The sequence below is a fragment of the Somniosus microcephalus genome, chromosome 24, assembly GCF_052327205.1.
Source record: "Somniosus microcephalus isolate GS21.2 chromosome 24, FLI_Smic_1.0, whole genome shotgun sequence".
Taxonomy (NCBI): domain Eukaryota; kingdom Metazoa; phylum Chordata; class Chondrichthyes; order Squaliformes; family Somniosidae; genus Somniosus; species Somniosus microcephalus.
Window position 1 is genome coordinate 23,435,395 of NC_141010.1, and position 17,154 is coordinate 23,452,548.

At 47.7% G+C, this 17,154-nt stretch overlaps 1 protein-coding gene across 1 annotated transcript in view; it reads left to right on the forward strand.

Moving 5' to 3' along the window:
- Positions 1-17,154, forward strand: part of itga3b (integrin, alpha 3b) — a 213,534-nt gene that overhangs the window by 129,937 nt on the left and 66,443 nt on the right. Inside the window, exon 7 of the mRNA XM_085966312.1 lies at positions 821-1,014. Coding sequence (XP_085822438.1) covers positions 821-1,014 — 194 coding nt within the window. The remainder of the gene's footprint in view (positions 1-820; positions 1,015-17,154) is intronic.

The following is a 17,154-nucleotide window of genomic DNA, read 5'->3' on the forward strand; positions in this document are numbered from 1 at the left end:
ATCTAACCACCGCCCCTTGACATTCAACAGCACTACCATCACCGAATCCCCCACCATCAGTATCCTGGGGGTCACCATTGACCAGAAACTTAACTGGACCAGCCACATAAATACTGTGGCAATAAAGCAGGTCAGAGGCTGGGTATTCTCGCCTCCTGACTCCCCAAAGCCTTTCCACTATCTACAAGGCACAAGTCAGGAGTGTGATGGAATACTCTCCACTTGCTTGGATGAGTGCAGCTCCAACAACACTCAAGAAGCTCAACACCATCCAAGATAAAGCATCCCACTTGATTGGCACCCCATCCACCACCTTAAACATTCACTCCCTCCACCACTGGCGCAGTGTGTACCATCTATAAGATGCACTGCAGCAACTCACCAAGGCTTCTTCGGCAGCACCTCCCAAACCCGTGACCTCTATCACCTAGAAGAACAAGGGCAGCAGGTGCATGGGAACACCACCACCTCCAAGTCACACACCATCCTGACTTGGAAATATATTGCCGTTCCTTCATCGTCGCTGAGTCAAAATCCTGGAGCTCCCTACCTAACAGCACTGTGGGAGTGCCTTCATCACTCGGACTGCAGCGGTTCAAGAAGGCGGCTCACCGCCTTCTCAAGGGCAACTAGGGATGGGCAATAAATCCTGGCCTTGCCAGCAACGCCCACATCCCATGAACAAAAAAAAAAATAAGCAGATCATACTGTACTGTGTTCATGCTGGGCTAGGCTATAAGTAAGTTATGTAGATGATAATCTAATTGTGTTACTTTGTAGAAACACTTTTTTTAATAAAGTGATTTGTTTTTCCAAACAGTTGGCAAGACATTATTGTCGGAGCTCCTCACTACTTTGACCACAAGAAGGAGATCAGTGGGGCTGTGTATATTTACATGAATGAGGCGGGGAAGTTCTCGGAGAAACCCAAGCTGGTGATAAATGGCTCAATGGGCTCCATGTTTGGTCACGCGGTCAGCAGTATTGGAGACATTAATCAAGATGGATTTCAAGGTTAGATGATTTATGATCAATTTAAAAATGAAATGTTTCATCTTGCAATCCTTGTACCTCATCTGCATTATCTATGTAACTGAGTGTTCTTGTAGATACTTAGACCAAATCCATCAGAAATTTATGGGGACCAAAACTATACAAGCTGGGTTCTGCAATCCCACACTCCCAATCGGAAGCCCCACTCAAAGGCGCAAAATTCCTGGAGCTGGAGAGGCCAGAAAGCCCCATTTCCACCTGGGCGTAGGGGGCAAGAGTTTGGTGGCAGAACCTAGTTAGGCTAAGATTACACCCCATTTTAAATTCCAGTGGAGGAGGGTGTGTGGTTCGGTTATCTGCCTGCTCCTATGTCAAGGGAGCATGTTTTGGGAGTTCTTGGGCTATCCAGGGAATAGCCTGGATGTCCTTCATAGTCTTCAGCAGAACTCGTGACTTCACATAAGTTACTAGGCCTTCTTCCAACCATCAGATGGCATGGCGCCACTCTTCCGTTATGGCTGGTGGTTCAGGGTGGCACTGCTGATGCACTTGTCCTTGCCATGCAAATTACCCCATTCCAGAAATTTGGGATTGGGCCTCCAGCTTGAGGCCAAGGTAGATGAGAGTTCCACTCCATTGCACTTGTGCCAAGAAAGTGGACCTTCAAGAATTTTGGGATCTTAGTTCTTTTAGTGACAAAGAATAGTTGGCCCTGGTTGGATCATGTTGTAGGTTTTCCTTCACATCACCATTAATTGTTAGCTTATCACAGAAATCACAGAAACCCCACAGTGCAGATAGAGGCCATTTCGGCCCATCGAGCCTGCACCGACACATATCCCACCCGATCCCCGTAACCCCTACATCAACACATATCCCACCCTATCCCTGTAACCCCACGTATTTAATCCCCCTAACACTAAGGGTCAATTTATCATAGCCAATCAACCTAACCCGCACATCTTTGGACTGTGGGAGGAAACCGGAGCACCCGGAGGAAACCCACGCAAACACGGGGAGAATGTGCAAACTCCACACAGACAGTCACCCGAGGCCGGATTCCAACCCGGGTCCCTGGCGCTGTGAGGCAACAGTGCTAACCACTATGCCACCGTGCTCCTCCTAGGCCCACAAAAATAATTCAGCAGTTACCTTTGACAGGCCACTTCGGTTCCACTCGTGCAACTGGCCGGAGTGTGCACGGCGCAAGCTCTGACCAGTTACCACCTAAATGGCAGTCGGGGTCCTATTTAGGGCACAGGACCCTGATTTCCCGAATAAATGGAGTCTATTGCCTGAAACAGGCGAGTGCTTTGGACACCCAGTGGTAAGCCCTCTTCAAAATGGAGCCACCACATTTCCGGCGTTAATTGGGCCGCAAGAATACCAACCCCATTGTGAGGCCGGCACTGTCCATTAACGCCAGACAAAGGTAATGAAAATCGACCACCTTGCATGTTGTGCTCCTGCAATTTTTGTATTACATTTTTTGGTACATAGGCACTTTTCTTTCTGAGAATTAGGCCTGGGAATCAGCCAAGTGTGATTTAGAACAGCTACAATTTTACACCAAGGAAGTGGTTTCATTCAGGTCCGCACAAAACTGCCAGCTACAGTATCAAATAAGCATCCATTGGTCTAGAGTAGGAATTTTATGGTGAGGCTGTTTTTCTTTCACTCTCTCTCCTCTCTCTCTCTCTCTCTCTCTCTCTCTCTCTCCTCTCTCTCTCCTCTCTCTCTTCTCTCCTTTTTCTCTCTCTCCCTCTCTCTCTCCCTCCTCCTCCTCTCTCTCTCTCTCTCTCTCTCTCTCTCCCTCCTCCCCCTCTCCCCCTCCCCCTTTCTCTCTCCTTTTCACTTTCTCCTTTTTCTCTTTCCTTTTTTCTTTCTTTTCCTTTTTCTCTTTCTCCCTTTCCCTCCCCCTCTCTCTTTCTATTCCCCTTCTCCCTCTCTCCTCTTTTTCACTTTCTCTCTTTTTCTCTTTCCCTCCCCCTTCCTCTCACTCTCACTCCTTTCTCTTTCCTACACGCTCTCCCTCTGGCACAGGCCTTCCCCTTTCTCCAGGGATTGTTAGATTCCGTACTGTTGGCCACAGAACATACGCAGGGTTATGATCTGTTATTGCTGACTGTTTCCTGTGAGCTGGAGGGAATTTACATTGCAGTCTGGCTAAAATTTGCACCTTGGGACAAGGCAGAGACGTGCATAGTTCTGAAAGTCCTTGGTTTATATGGTCTGCACATGAATGGGGGCCTGTCTGGCAGGTCATTCAAATTATTTGGTACAAATCAGTGAAATGAGCCATCTCATTAAGTTTCTAAACCTCCCAGATGATTGACATGCTTGGGGTGTCTCTCGATTGCCACCTGTGTCTGGGATGAAGACATGGCTCGGGTCTGAGTGTAGGGACAGGATCAGTAATTCTTTGTAGTTCTATTGACAGATTAATCTATGACCAGGAGTGTCCTGTTCCAGCTTTATGTTGGGCTATTTGAACTTGCCCAACAGTCAGTTTATGACTTGTAGCCAGTGGAGAAACTAGGCTAGTTTGAATTTCTTTTATTTGTTCCTGGGATGTGGGCATCGCTGACAAGGCCAGCATTTATTGCCCATCACTAATTGCCCTTGAGAAGGTGGTGGTGAGCCACCGCCTTGAACCGCTGCAGTCCGTGGGGTGAAGGTACTCCCACAGTGCTGTTAGGGAGGGAGTTTCAAGATTTTGACCCAGTGACGATGAAGGAACAGCAATATATTTCCAAGTCAGAATGATATGTAACTTGGAGGTGGTGATGTTCCCATGCGCCTGCTGCCCTTGTCCTTCTAGGTGGTAGAAGTTGCAGGTTTGCGAGGTGCTGCTGAAGAAGCCTTGGTGAGTTGCTGCAGTGCATCTTGTAGATGGTACATACTGGAGCCAGGGTGCTCCGATGGTGGAGAGAAAGAAAAAAAAAAGCCTATCGGACGTCTCAAAGCGCTTTACAGCCAATGAAGTACAGTCATTGTTGTAATGTGGGAAACGTGGCAACCAATTTGCGCACAGCAAGCTCCCACAAACAGCAAGGACACTGGGGATAACTCCCCTGCTCCTCTTCGAAATAGACCTTTTACATCCACTTGCGAGAGCAGACAGGGCCTCGGTTTAATGTCTTATCTAAAAGATGGTAACTCCGACAGTGCGGCACTCCTTCAGCACTGCACTGGAGTGTCAGCCTAGTTTTATGTGCTCAAGTCCCTGGAGTGGGACTTGAACCCACAACCTTCTGACTTGGAGGCAAGTGTGCTACTAACTGAGCCACAGCTGACACTGAGTGACAGAGAGTGAATGTTTAAGATGGTGGATGGGGTGCAGATCAATTGGGCTGCTTTGTCCTGGATGGTATCGAGCTTCTTGAGTGTTTTTGAAGCTGCACTCATCCAGGCAAGTGGAGAGTATTCCATCACGCTCCTTACTTGTGCCTTGTAGATGGTGGAAAGGCTTTGGGGAGTCAGGAGGTGACACACTCGCCGCAGAATACCCAGCCTCTGACCTGCTCTTGTAGCCACAGTATTTATGTGGCTGATCCAGTTACATTTCTGGTCAATGGTGACCCCCAGGATGTTGATGGTGGGGGATTTGGCGATGGTAATGCCGTTGAATGTCATGGAGTGGTGGTTAGATTCTCTCTTATTGGAGATAGTCATTGCCTGGCACTTGTGTGGCGCGAATGTTACCTGCCACTTATCAGCCCAAGCTTAAATGTTGTCCAGGTCTTGCTACATGCGGGCAAGGACGGCTTCATTATCTGGGGAGTTGCAAATGGAACTGAACACTGTGCAATCATCAGCGAACATCCCCACTTCTGACCTTATGATGGAGGAAAGACCATTGATGGAGCAGCTGAAGTTGGTTGGGCCTAGGACACTGCCCTGAGGAACTCCTGCAGCTATGTCCTGGGGCTGAGACAATTGACCTCCAATAACCTCAACCATCTTCCTTTGTGCTAGGTATGATTCCAGCCAATGGAGAGTTTTCCAATTCCCATTGACGCCAATTTTACTAGGGCTCCTTGATGCCACATTTGGTCAAATGCTGCCTTGATGTCAAGGGCAGTCACTCTCACCTCACCTCTGGAATTCAGCTCTTTTGTCTTTGTTTGGACCAAGGCTGTAATGAGGTCTGGAGCTAAGTGGGCTTGGCGGAACCCAAACTGACCATCGGTGAGCAGGTTATTGGTGAATAAGTGCCTCTTGATAGCACTGTCGATGACACCTGCCATCACTTTGCTGACGATTGAGAGTAGACTGATGGGGCAGTAATTGGCTGGATTGGATTTGTCCTGCTTTTGGTGGAGAGGACATATCTGGGCAGTTTTCCACATTGTCGGGTAGATGTCAATGTTGTAGCTGTACTGGAACAGCTTGGCTAGAGGCGCGGCTAGTTCTGGAGCACGTCTCTGCCAAAATGATGGTAAAGCAGAAGTCCGTCAGTACTTCATTGGAGTGTCAATGCATTGGCAATTGTATTATTTGGTTAAAACACCAGGGTGACGTGTCACCTTTGTTTCGCCTCGTTGCTCCTAGTGGGAATTGCAACTCTCACATCTGCTGTAAACGTGTAATATTGCAGAGGACACAGGCTGGGTAACAATGTCTGCAAATATATCCCTACTGCCACAAGGAATGTATTTTCCTATCATTTATTCTTCATATATCTTATGCAGTGTTGCCTTTTAAAAAAATGTGAATTTAACTTTTTTAGGCATGCTGATTCCATCTAGTGGCTGTTTAGTGCAGTCTTTGTACTTGGCTGCATTGTGACATCGTTAATAACGAAGTGAGCTCTGTTTGGTGAGGTGGCAGTGTTCTTCACCTGTACGTGTTGTGTGTACATGTGCGCTTGGAGATGTAATTTTCCACCTAGTTGTGTTGTTCAGTTGGTCTAATTGACAGGGTGCTGTAGGAAATGCTAGTGGCTGGCTCCTACACTGTTCTTCAGCTGCTGTTAATGCGAGAGTCTCCAGCAGAGCCCGGGGGTGCTTGGATTAATACCCTGCAGAGTGGGGTGGGGCGGGTGTGTAATAGTTTCCTGCAGACCATGGCGGGGGAGGGGGGAGTGCGGTAATAGTTCCTTGAGGGGCGGGAAAGGTGTAATAGTCCGCAGAGCAGGGGTGTGGTGTGGGAATAGTCTCCTGCAGAGCGGGGGGGGGGGATTATTCCCCTGCAGAGTGGGGGGGGGGAATATTCCCCTACAGAGTGGGTGGGGGCAATATTCCCCTACAGAGTGGGGGGGGGCAATATTCCCCTACAGAGTGGGGGGGGAATATTCTCCTGCGGGGTGGGGGGGGGGCAATATTCTCCTGCAGAGTGGGGGAGTGGGAATATTCTCCTGCAGAGTGCGGGAGTGGGGGAATATTCTCCTGTAGAGTGGGGGAGTGGGAATATTCTCCTGCAGAGTGGGGGAGTGGGAATATTCTCCTGTAGAGTGGGGGAGTGGGAATATTCTCCTGCAGAGTGGGGGAGTGGGAATATTCTCCTGCAGAGTGGGGGAGTGGGAATATTCTCCTGCAGAGTGGGGGGGGGAATATTCCCCTGCAGAGTGGGGGGGGGGGAATATTCTGCAGAGTGGGGGAGTGGGAATATTCTCCTGCAGAGTGGGGGGGGGTGAATATTCCCCTGCAGAGTGGGGGAGTGGGAATATTCTCCTGCAGAGTGGGGGGGGTGAATATTCCCCTGCAGAGTGGGGGAGTGGGAATATTCTCCTGCAGAGTGGGGGGGTGGGGGAATATTCTCCTGCAGAGTGGGGGGGGGTGAATATTCCCCTGCAGAGTGGGGGAGTGGGAATATTCTCCTGCAGAGTGGGGGGGTGGGAATATTCTCCTGCAGAGTGGGGGGGTGGGGGAATATTCTCCTGCAGAGTGGGGGGGGGGTGAATATTCCCCTGCAGAGTGGGGGAGTGGGAATATTCTCCTGCAGAGTGGGGGAGTGGGAATATTCTCCTGCAGAGTGGGGGGGGGTGAATATTCCCCTGCAGAGTGGGGGAGTGGGAATATTCTCCTGCAGAGTGGGGGGGGTGAATATTCCCCTGCAGAGTGGGGGAGTGGGAATATTCTCCTGCAGAGTGGGGGGGGTGGGGGGGGATATTCTGCAGAGTGGGGGAGTGGGGGAATATTCTCCTGCAGAGTGGGGGGGGTGAATATTCCCCTGCAGAGTGGGGGAGTGGGAATATTCTCCTGCAGAGTGGGGGGGGTGAATATTCCCCTGCAGAGTGGGGGAGTGGGGGGGGGAATATTCTCCTGCAGAGTGGGGGAATGGGGGAATATTCCCCTGCAGAGTGGGGGGGTGGGGGGGGGAATATTCTCCTGCAGAGTGGGGGAGTGGGGGAATATTCCCCTGCAGAGTGGGGGGGTGGGGGGGGGGAATATTCTCCTGCAGAGTGGGGGGGGTGAATATTCCCCTGCAGAGTGGGGGACTGGGGGGGGGGGAATATTCTCCTGCAGAGTGGGGGGGGTGAATATTCCCCTGCAGAGTGGGGGACTGGGGGGGGGGGAATATTCTCCTGCAGAGTGGGGGAGGGCGGGGGGGAATATTCTCCTGCGGAGTGGGGGGTGGAATATTCCCCTGCAGAGCGGGGGGGGTGGGGGGGAGTAAATATTCTCCTGCGGAGCAGCAGTGAATAGAGGAGCACAACCCAATTTTTTTTTTCCTCTCCTTCCTTTCTTGTTTCCGACTATTCAGCTCCTTGCTGTTGGCCATTGATGCTCCGTGTGGGAAGATTTCCTTTGTGCGTTACGTGGAACTAACTTGTTAACCTGGTCATTATAGACAGGGTCACCATTTTGTTGCAAGTCCCAAAATTGCAAGCCGTCTCTCGCAGCCCAGAGTTTCATTCAGTGCGAGCGCAGATGAGAGAATCGGCTGCTCAGGTCACTTGCCTGATTCGTGGCACTCTCAATTTTCCAGCTGTTAAATTTAATGGCCAGAAAATTGGGAGCACCACAAATCGGCCGTGCTGACATCCATGCCCAGTTTCCCCATCTGTGATCCCATTAAGCAAGATTCCACACTGGGAACAAGAGAATCTTCTGCCCCGTGTGGGGAAATAAAAGGTTAACAGGCCTTCGCACGGCCTGCGGCCTAGTGCCTTGTACACTGCCCACTCTGCATCTCAGCACCACAAAAAATGTGAAAGTTCCCACTTCACTGAGCAATTACTGTGGAAAAAGTTACATTGATGTCGGCCTTACTCCATTTCCAGTTGACCTGCACCTATACTTCTCATTGGGATAGGGGAGAAGCCTTTAAGTTTTTTTAGAATACATATTTCAGCACATACAGCGTACTTGTGTATAGGATAAGAAATTTATACCAGAGTTTGGGAGTTGAAGTAGAAGGGGTTATCTTGTACGTGGGTATAAAATCGCAACGCAAGAATTGCAGGTTGAGTACTGTCTTTGTCAACTCTTAACGGCTGGGCTCCATGTTAAGCCACGGCATGTCGAGTTCAATAGTCAACGAGGCCCCAGAGGAGAGAGTGTAGGAGTGACTCACAACCACAGCATCATAAATAGTGATGTATATCTTCTACTTCCTCCAATGCCCAGCTCCCACTCCACTTGCTGCAGTATATTAAATTTAATAATTTCTCTCACTGGAGAGCGCTGTGGTGCCTGAACGGTCAGACCCTGGAACCCGAGAGGTTTGAATTTTCTGCAGCTTTTTCTGCCATCAAAAGCTATTTTTTTTTAAAATCACGGTCAACTAAAGATGGGATTGTGATTTTGTAAATTTGACCAGTGATCTCTAGGTTTTGGCTAGAAAGCTGGGGAGATTTTGTATATGATGATATGCACAACCCCTAGAAGCTAGCCCGTATTTTTTTTCCATTGTGGGTGTCGCTGGCAAGGCCAGCATTTGTTGCACGTCTCTTATCACCCTTGAGAAGGTGGTGGTGAGCCACCTTCTCAGAACTGCTGCAGTCCGTGTGGTGAAGGTGCAGTGGGGCATCAGTCAGGCCTGTGTAAACTTCAGCCTTCTGTATCGATGCTGTGCCTTTAACTGCAGAAATGGAGACACTGCCACCTGTTGGTGAGCGAGCTGATTTATTTGCAGGAAGGGAGGTGGACAGTGGCTGCAGTAGTTTTTTTAAGTACTAAAATCAAATCAAATAAAATGAAAACCCTTATTCCAAGATTATTTGTGTAGTTCTATGTGATCTTCAATCTCTTTCACAATGTTTAGCTGTTGAAATGTGCCGCTATCTGATGAAGAATATAGCTCTGTTTATGATTGATGAACAGGCAACTCTCTACTCTAGTTCTGCAGTGCTGCATCTGAAGACTCTGCTTGGATTTTGTTAACTTTACAGTATTCATATCAGCTTTTCCAGGGACTTGTGTTCTGACTGGAATTTCCCATCCCAATCGATACAGATTGTGCACTGCACCACAGCTGTTTTCAATCCCATCTCTCTCTATCCTCAGCATGTTGCATTCACCGATTCCCCAATGAATGAGCACGCTCTTGATTCAGCTGTGTAAAGGAAGCATGAGAATGCCTGTCTGCGGTCCTTCACTCAGCAACATTACAAACATTCTGATGAGACCACTTCGATTTCAGGCCAGTTTGAGTTGATCCAGAAAGTCTGTATTTTTGGACAATTTTATCTGCACCTGATCCTTTTAAAGAAGTGGAAGCTCTCCCATAGTTTGTCATATTACTGGTTTGTTCGATGTAGGTGCAGTGCAGTCAGTAGGAAGTGAGGGCTTTAATCTTTCGGGTGCTGTATCTCTCTTGTTCTGACTCGCTGTGTATTTTGTTGGTGGTCTGTAGTTCTGAGGGAGATTTCTGTGGTAGTCCCATTGGCCTTATACCTGAAGCACTCATTTGCATCCAGAAAGGTTTTGGCCTAAAAATGTGATTGCTTTGTGCCTCCCGTTGGGGCGCGACCCAATTTTTTCCCAACTTGCGGATCCCGCTCACTGTTGCTTTTGTATTTTTTCTCTCCATACTGTTTGCTTTGTACTTATTATATTTCCTTCCTCTTCCTTTCCTATGGTTTCTTTTCTCAGCAATCTTGCTTTTCTTTTAATATCTTCTTGCAATTATTCTTTGCTTTCACTTGGGTCTCTATCCCCTACTCGGACTTCTTTCGCCTTTTTCCTTCTGTCCCTTATTTCTCTCCTCCCTTTCAGAATTTTGACAAACCAGGTCTGTGAAGCACACATTGTATAAAATGGGCACCCACAGGCTGTAACTTCAACAGGTACTATCTTAAATGGGGGTCCTTTCTGAATCCCATAGAAATGGAGAATTTGGGTAATCCACCCTTGTACAAATGGGAGTCCTAGCCTAATCAAAGCAACAACTTGCATTTATATAGTGCCTTTAACATGGAAAACATCCCAAGGTCCTTCACGGAGGTGGAATGGACACTGAGCAATTGCAAGAGGAATTAGGGGAGGTAACGGAAAGCATGGTTGAAGAGGGAAAGTGCACGGACAGTTCAGATTTAGCTACCTAATCAGTAGCTAAATGGAGCTAAGTGTACATGTGGAATGGAGTGCCCCGGGAGGAGTGGAGGAAGACTGTGAGGAAAAATGTAAGGGGGAATTGATTTGACATTTGAGGGATTGTCCAATTGACATGGTAGCTTTTGTGATCAGCCAGACAGACTACAGAATATTTTCGGGTCCTGTACTTTCCTACCTCCGGCCTCGGGTGACTGTCTGTGTGGAGTTTGCACATTCTCCCCGTGTTTGCGTGGGTTTCCTCCGGGTGCTCCGGTTTCCTCCCACAGTCCAAAGATGTGCGGGTTAGGTTGATTGGCCATGATAAAAATTGACCCTTAGTGTTAGGGGGGATTAAATACATGGGGTTACGGGGTTACGGGGATAGGGCTTGGGTGGGATGGCTGTCAGTGTAGGGACCGGGTGCTAGGGTTTGGATGATCAGCCATGATCTCGTTGAATGGCGGAGCAGGCTCAAAGGGCCGAATGGCCTACTCCTGCTCCTATCTTCTATGTTTCTATGTATACAAGAAGCAAGGTAGAGGGGTTAACGGAGAGGGTGCCAGAATGTAGGGCTGTGAAGTTCGACTCTCCATGGTGGATTGGAGGAGGGGTTTTAGGCAGGAGGGCAGAGTGAACGGAGGGTGGAAACTGGGACAGAACTATGATGTTCAGTGTTGACACTTGGCATATTTACCATGCTGGTACCAAAACACGAGAGAAAATATGCTCCCATGCACGATGCTCTTAATTCACCATGTCTGTTGTTTCACCAGTACACTCCAGTATTATACAACTTAAAATACTCTCAACAGGGACATTTTGGAGTATATTTCGGAACAATATATAAATGGGCTGTTGAGTGATTTTCACATTTCAAGTGTATACATTACAAAACTTTACAGACCATTAGAACACTTTACAGGGTTCCTAATGACAACACAATGTTATTACAGTGGGATTAAATTATTCAAGTGCCGAAACTGAATGACTTAAGGCAATAACAGTGCTTTCTATTTTGGCCAAGTTAATTGGGAAGTAGTAACAATGAGTGAAGATATCCTCCATACATGAGGTGTAAGAAAGTTGCAAACATTGGGGTTGCCAACTCCCTCCTGGAATGTCCGGGAGTCTCCTGGAATTGAGGCTCGATCTCCTGGGCATTGCTGCGAGAAATTGCCAAAGTCAGCAAAGCTCGCCTGGTGACTTCCGCTGCTGTAGCTGGAACTTTCGCGCCATTAAACCGAGTCGGGATCAGCAACGCGTCCCTCGCAGTCCGCTTCCTTCCTGTCCCAAAATTCTCTTGGGACGGTCACTTTCAGCATCTCCACGAATGTGCATGTACGGCCTTCAACCCCTGGGATAGAACGGTTTCTCTGCTGCTATGGATGCTGGGGAAATAGGTCCCCACTCGACGAAAAGGCGTTTCTTTCAGGAAAGTTGCTGCTGCCTTGCGCTGAGCTACGTGCACCCACCTCACCAGCCTCACGAAATAAGGAAAGCACAAAGGGACAGCAAGTGGGATCGCCCTTTCCTGTCCCAGCGCCAGGATGAGTGCATGAGTCTCGAGGGCAACAGGAGGACTTGAAAATGTTACACTAATATATAGAATTCTGCCCTTCATGAGGGGTTAGTGCTTTTTTTAATTAGTCAGTATAAAATCTAATCACACTAGTTTCCCTGAATAGATTGCAACACAGAAGGTTGACCAAACACATGTAAACAAATTTATTTGACCCTCAAATGACTCTGGCTCGATGTTTGATCACTGGCCTTAGTATCAGCGTGACATTTGTTTACCGGTGTAATATCTTTCAAATCAAATGTCCTTTAAGCCATTGCAGCACTGCTGCGAGCAACTGGGAAAAAAGTAGAGCTTCTTGCCTGCGGCTTGAACCTTTGGATGTTCTTTGCCTGCTCATTGGCCACCTTCTGGTTCTCAGAACTTCTCACGCATCAACTGGTGGCACAAAACCATAAACGACTCGAAGAATCGCAACCATTATAAGGTAAATGGAATAACATTAGCAAACTGTGGGCAAGTGTCCTGTGATCGGATATCCCGTGGTCAGAGATCACGTGATCAAACCTCCAGGAACACGTCCAATGAGAACCGACAACCCCAGTAAACAGGTCTTTATAAACGGATTTACAGTTTTGCTGCAGTGAGCACACACAGAGGAAAGCTTCACCCCAATATTGTGAGCACACTTGCAGCAAGGCTCCATACTAATAACCTGTGAACCCAGGTTGACATTTTCAACATTGCTGCATTGTAAGCGTTTAAACGGTTTTGTGTTTACTTAAAAGTCCAGACCGTTAATGTTCGGCAATGATCAAAAGATGGCAGTGAACTCATCAGTCTGCCACTTGTGTTCACAGGTGTGCTTCATACACAGGCTCTGTTCACTGCAGTTAAAAAGCCTGACAGCCGTGCGCGGTTGTAATATCTCACTCTGTTGTAACAATTCAGATGTCTGAATGTTCCTTTGAGTGATGATTGCATTACTGTCTGCTGCGGGAACTGGTGATCTTTCACCCAGGCAGCACACAGCTGAATGCGCTCATTGTCTACTGAAGGAGAGGGGGGAGCCGTTCAGAACATTGTCGCTTTAAATGTTTCAAGGTGTTGCTGTGCATTTCATTTTTAAACTAGTTTCATTAAAGTGTTAAGACACTGTATTGCTCCCCATGGTTCCTGCAGTAGCTTTTCCAAAGTAATGTGTCCTCAAATGGTGTGGGTTACACTGCACTCTGGAGGTTTAGATTTGACTCCACATCTGGTGGGGTGTAATTCCTCTTTCAATGAAAAGCAGGAGGAAGTCTGAGTTTCTCCATTATTCATGGCTTACTAACAATCACATCTTTCAAAGCCAGGTGTTCTGGAACTTTTCTTAGTGGGTCCTGAATTCTGGAGTGAAACGGGGATACCTAATTTTTTACAGGGAGGAATTCCACCCCCTGATCTCCGAAATGTCAAATTGGTGCAATGTTTTAAGTGTTGCCTTTGGTGCAATTTATTCCGTTATCTTTAGTCTCTGCTCCCAAACCATCTCTGCTACTGCAACTGCACTCGGGGGGCCCCCCCCCCACCCCAATGCACCTGTAGCCAGTCACCACCAGCAAGTGGCACAGACTGGCACCGTGACTTTGCCTCGTGTCTGCGGGCAGTTTCCCCTCTGGGCACAGCTCAAGTCGGGAGCTCAGCCAAATCTGAATCGGGCTTTCGCTGGTCCTCCGCCGTTCTGAACAGTGGTGCTGCGTGCCACCATGCTGCCAGGTTGATGCCACGATGACTTGGCAGAGGACTCCTAACTCTGCTTTTCAGGCCAATATCTACACCTTCCCCTGTGCTGCTTCTGCGTCATTCCACCTGCTCTCTGTTGCAGTTACTTGAAGAATGTTGTTGGTGGATATCTGCAGGGAGCTGGTTTGTGTGCTTGTCGCCCAGTCGGCTCTGCTCAGTCCAACCGTGTGGATTCACACATTTAGCTAGTATACAGAGTCAGGTCTCCGTGCAACTGCAGCAGGAAGGAAGTCATTGACTGGAATGAGCGGAGGTGAAAGCAATTCCTCTCTGGATATGTTTTGTTGTAGAACAGCATTGGTGAGACTGAGTCGATGGTTGCTTCAAAGCCAAAGATTGCCACTCGCAGCATACTAGAGATTTCTGTCTGCTGCAGACCAAGGTTACTTGGCTGCTTATTTATTTACGTTTCCCACTGTAAGGGATGTCTTCTATGAAACCTGGAGGAATATTGAGATCTGCCAGGAGACCCATTTACCTTCCATCTCCTTATTGTCGGCACTTTGTTTTCTTTATCTATTATGTTTTACAACCATGTTTTGACTCATAGTTACATAGAATCATAGAATGGTTACAGCGCTGAAGGAGGCCATTCGGCCTGTCGAGCCCGTGCCGACTCTCTGCAAGAGCGCTTCAGCTAGTCCCACTCCCCCGCCCTTTCCCTGTAGCCCTGCAAATGTTTTCCCTTCAGGTACTTATCCAATTCCCTTTTGAAAGCCACAATTCAATCTGCCTCCACCACCCTTTCAGGCAGTGAATTCCAGATCCTAACCAATCGCTATGTAAAAAAAGTTTTTCCTCATGTCGCCTTTGATTCTTCTGCCAATCACCTTAAATCTGTGTCCTCTGGTTCTCGACCCTTCTGCCAATGGGAACAGTTTCTCTCTGTCTACTCTGTCTAGACTCCTCGTGATTTTGAACACCTCTAACAAATCTCCTCTCAACCTTCTCTGCTCTAAGGAGATCAACCCCAGCGTCTCCAGTCTATCCATGCAACTGAAGTCCCTCATCCCTGGAACCATTCTTGTAAATCTTTTCTGCACCCGCTCTAAGGCCTTCACATCCTTCCTAAAGTGCAGTGTCCAGAATTGGACACAGTACTGCAGTTGAGGCCAAACCAGTGTTTTATAAAGGTTCATCATAATTCCCTGCTTTTGTACTCTATGCCTCTATTTATGAAGCCCAGGATCCCGTATGCTTTTTTAACCGATTTCTCAACCTGCCCTGCCACCTTCAACGATTTGTGCACATATACCCCCAGGTGTCTCTGTTCATGCACCCGCTTTAGGATTGTACCCTTTAGTTTATATTGCCTCTCCTCGTTCTTCCTACCAAAATGTATCACTTCGCACTTTTCTGCATTAAATTTCATCTGCCACGTGTCTGCCCATTCCACCAGCCTGTCTATGTCCTCTTGAAGTCTATCACTATCCTCCTTACTGTTCACCATACTTCCAAGTTTTGTGTCATTTGCAAATTTTGAAATTGTCCCCTGTGCACCCAAGTCTAAGTCATTATTATATATCAAGAAAAGCAGTGGTCCTAGTACCGACCCCTGGGGAACACCACTGTGATCCTCCCTCCAGTCCGATGTTCACCGCTACTCTGTTTCCTGTCACTTAGCCAATTTCGTATCCATGCTGCCACTGTCCCTTTTATTCCATGGGCTTCAACTTTGCTGGCAAGCCTATTATGTGGCACTTTATCAAACACCTTTTGGAAATCTATGTACACCACATCAACTGCATTGCCCTCATCAAAAAACTCAATCAAGTTAGTTAAACACGATTTGCCTTTAACAAATCCGTGCTGGCTTCCCTTAATTAATCCGCATTGAACCGTGTTCTGAGCCATTAAGACAGAGTTGGGCCTAATGAATAATTAGACATTCCTCACTTAAGGGGCTTCCCTCCACCCACTCTGTCTTAATACTAAAAAGGTCATGAAGTATTTATCGGGAGGAGGAGGGTGGGTTGTTCTTGTCATTATAAAGACCGCTAGCATAATAATTTACAGCACAGATATTTGCAGAATAAATATCCTTCTACAATGTCCCGAAAATGATGGTTTCGGCCCAACCTCAAGAGTAGTCCGATGCACCACTGCGGTACTTTCACTTCCCACTTTAGCCAGCTCTGTGGCTTTTCTAATTGAGATTGTCAGTTTAGTACCAAATTATGAACAGGTTTATGTTCTGGGGCCATGTGTGGCAGCTGAAAGAGGATTCAAGCTGGTTTTGACAGGGACATCGTACTAGCTCCTAAGAAATATTTTTTGACTTTTTTTAAAGTCTAAAATGTCATTAGCAACACATCTTTCACCCATGGAGTAGCTCAGTAATTTATCATAATTTAGCTCCTGTGCAAGTACATAAAATAGGCTTGCTTCTGTATTCTCCACCACTTTTCTTCCCTCCCTTTTCATCTGAAGACGTTGACTGCTTGGTGGAGCATGATTCTGCAGGCACCCACCAATCTCTCTCCTAAGTGGCCATTCTTCATGTATGAACCTGGACAGTGAGTATTACATCAGTAAGCTATTCAACTGATGGGAGCAGGAGGCATCACAGCTGAGCCCAACTCTGCCCTTGTCCTCACCCAACATCCACACACTTTCACTTTGATCAGGGGCCGTTGGATAGTCTTCTTTCGTATCGGAGTAGCGAAGCAAATCAAATGTCAATATCTAAGTCAGATAGCCAGGCCAAAGTTTCCGGTGTAACAGCGTGGATATCTTGTAGGCTGCCTGCGCATTTCCTCTGAGGGCAGCGCTCAATGATGTGCTCCAGGGTCTGATTAGAAGTTCCACAGTCGCAGGATGGGGAATGCTTTCATCTTCCATCTATGGAGAAGGTGGCAGCATCTACCATGACCAGGTCTGAGGCGGTTGATGGTGGTCCACTGTTTGTGAGGAAGGTTTGATCCTTCAGGTTGTACTGTGGGGTCCTCTAGCAGGAATCCATTCGGTATGTCTCAGTTCTTCCAAGCATTTAGCTGTTAGTTATAAGAACATAAGAAATAGGAGCAGGAATAGGCCACTTGGCCCCTCGAGCCTGCTCCGCCATTCAATAAGATCATGGCTGATCTTGGGCTCAAAGCCAATTCCCTGTCCGCTCCCCATAACCCCTCACTCCCTTATCTTTCAAAAATTTGTCTATCTCCACTTTAAATGTATTTAATGAACCAGCCTCCACAGCTCTCTGGGGCAGAGAATTCCACAAATTTACGATCCTCTGAGAGAAGAGGTTCCTCCTCATCTCAGTTCTAAAAGGGCGACCCTTTATTCTGAGACTCTGACCCCGAGTTCTAGACTTCCCCATAGAAACACAGAAGATAGGAGCAGGGCTGAAGGGCTTCGGCGATGGTCCAGATTGGC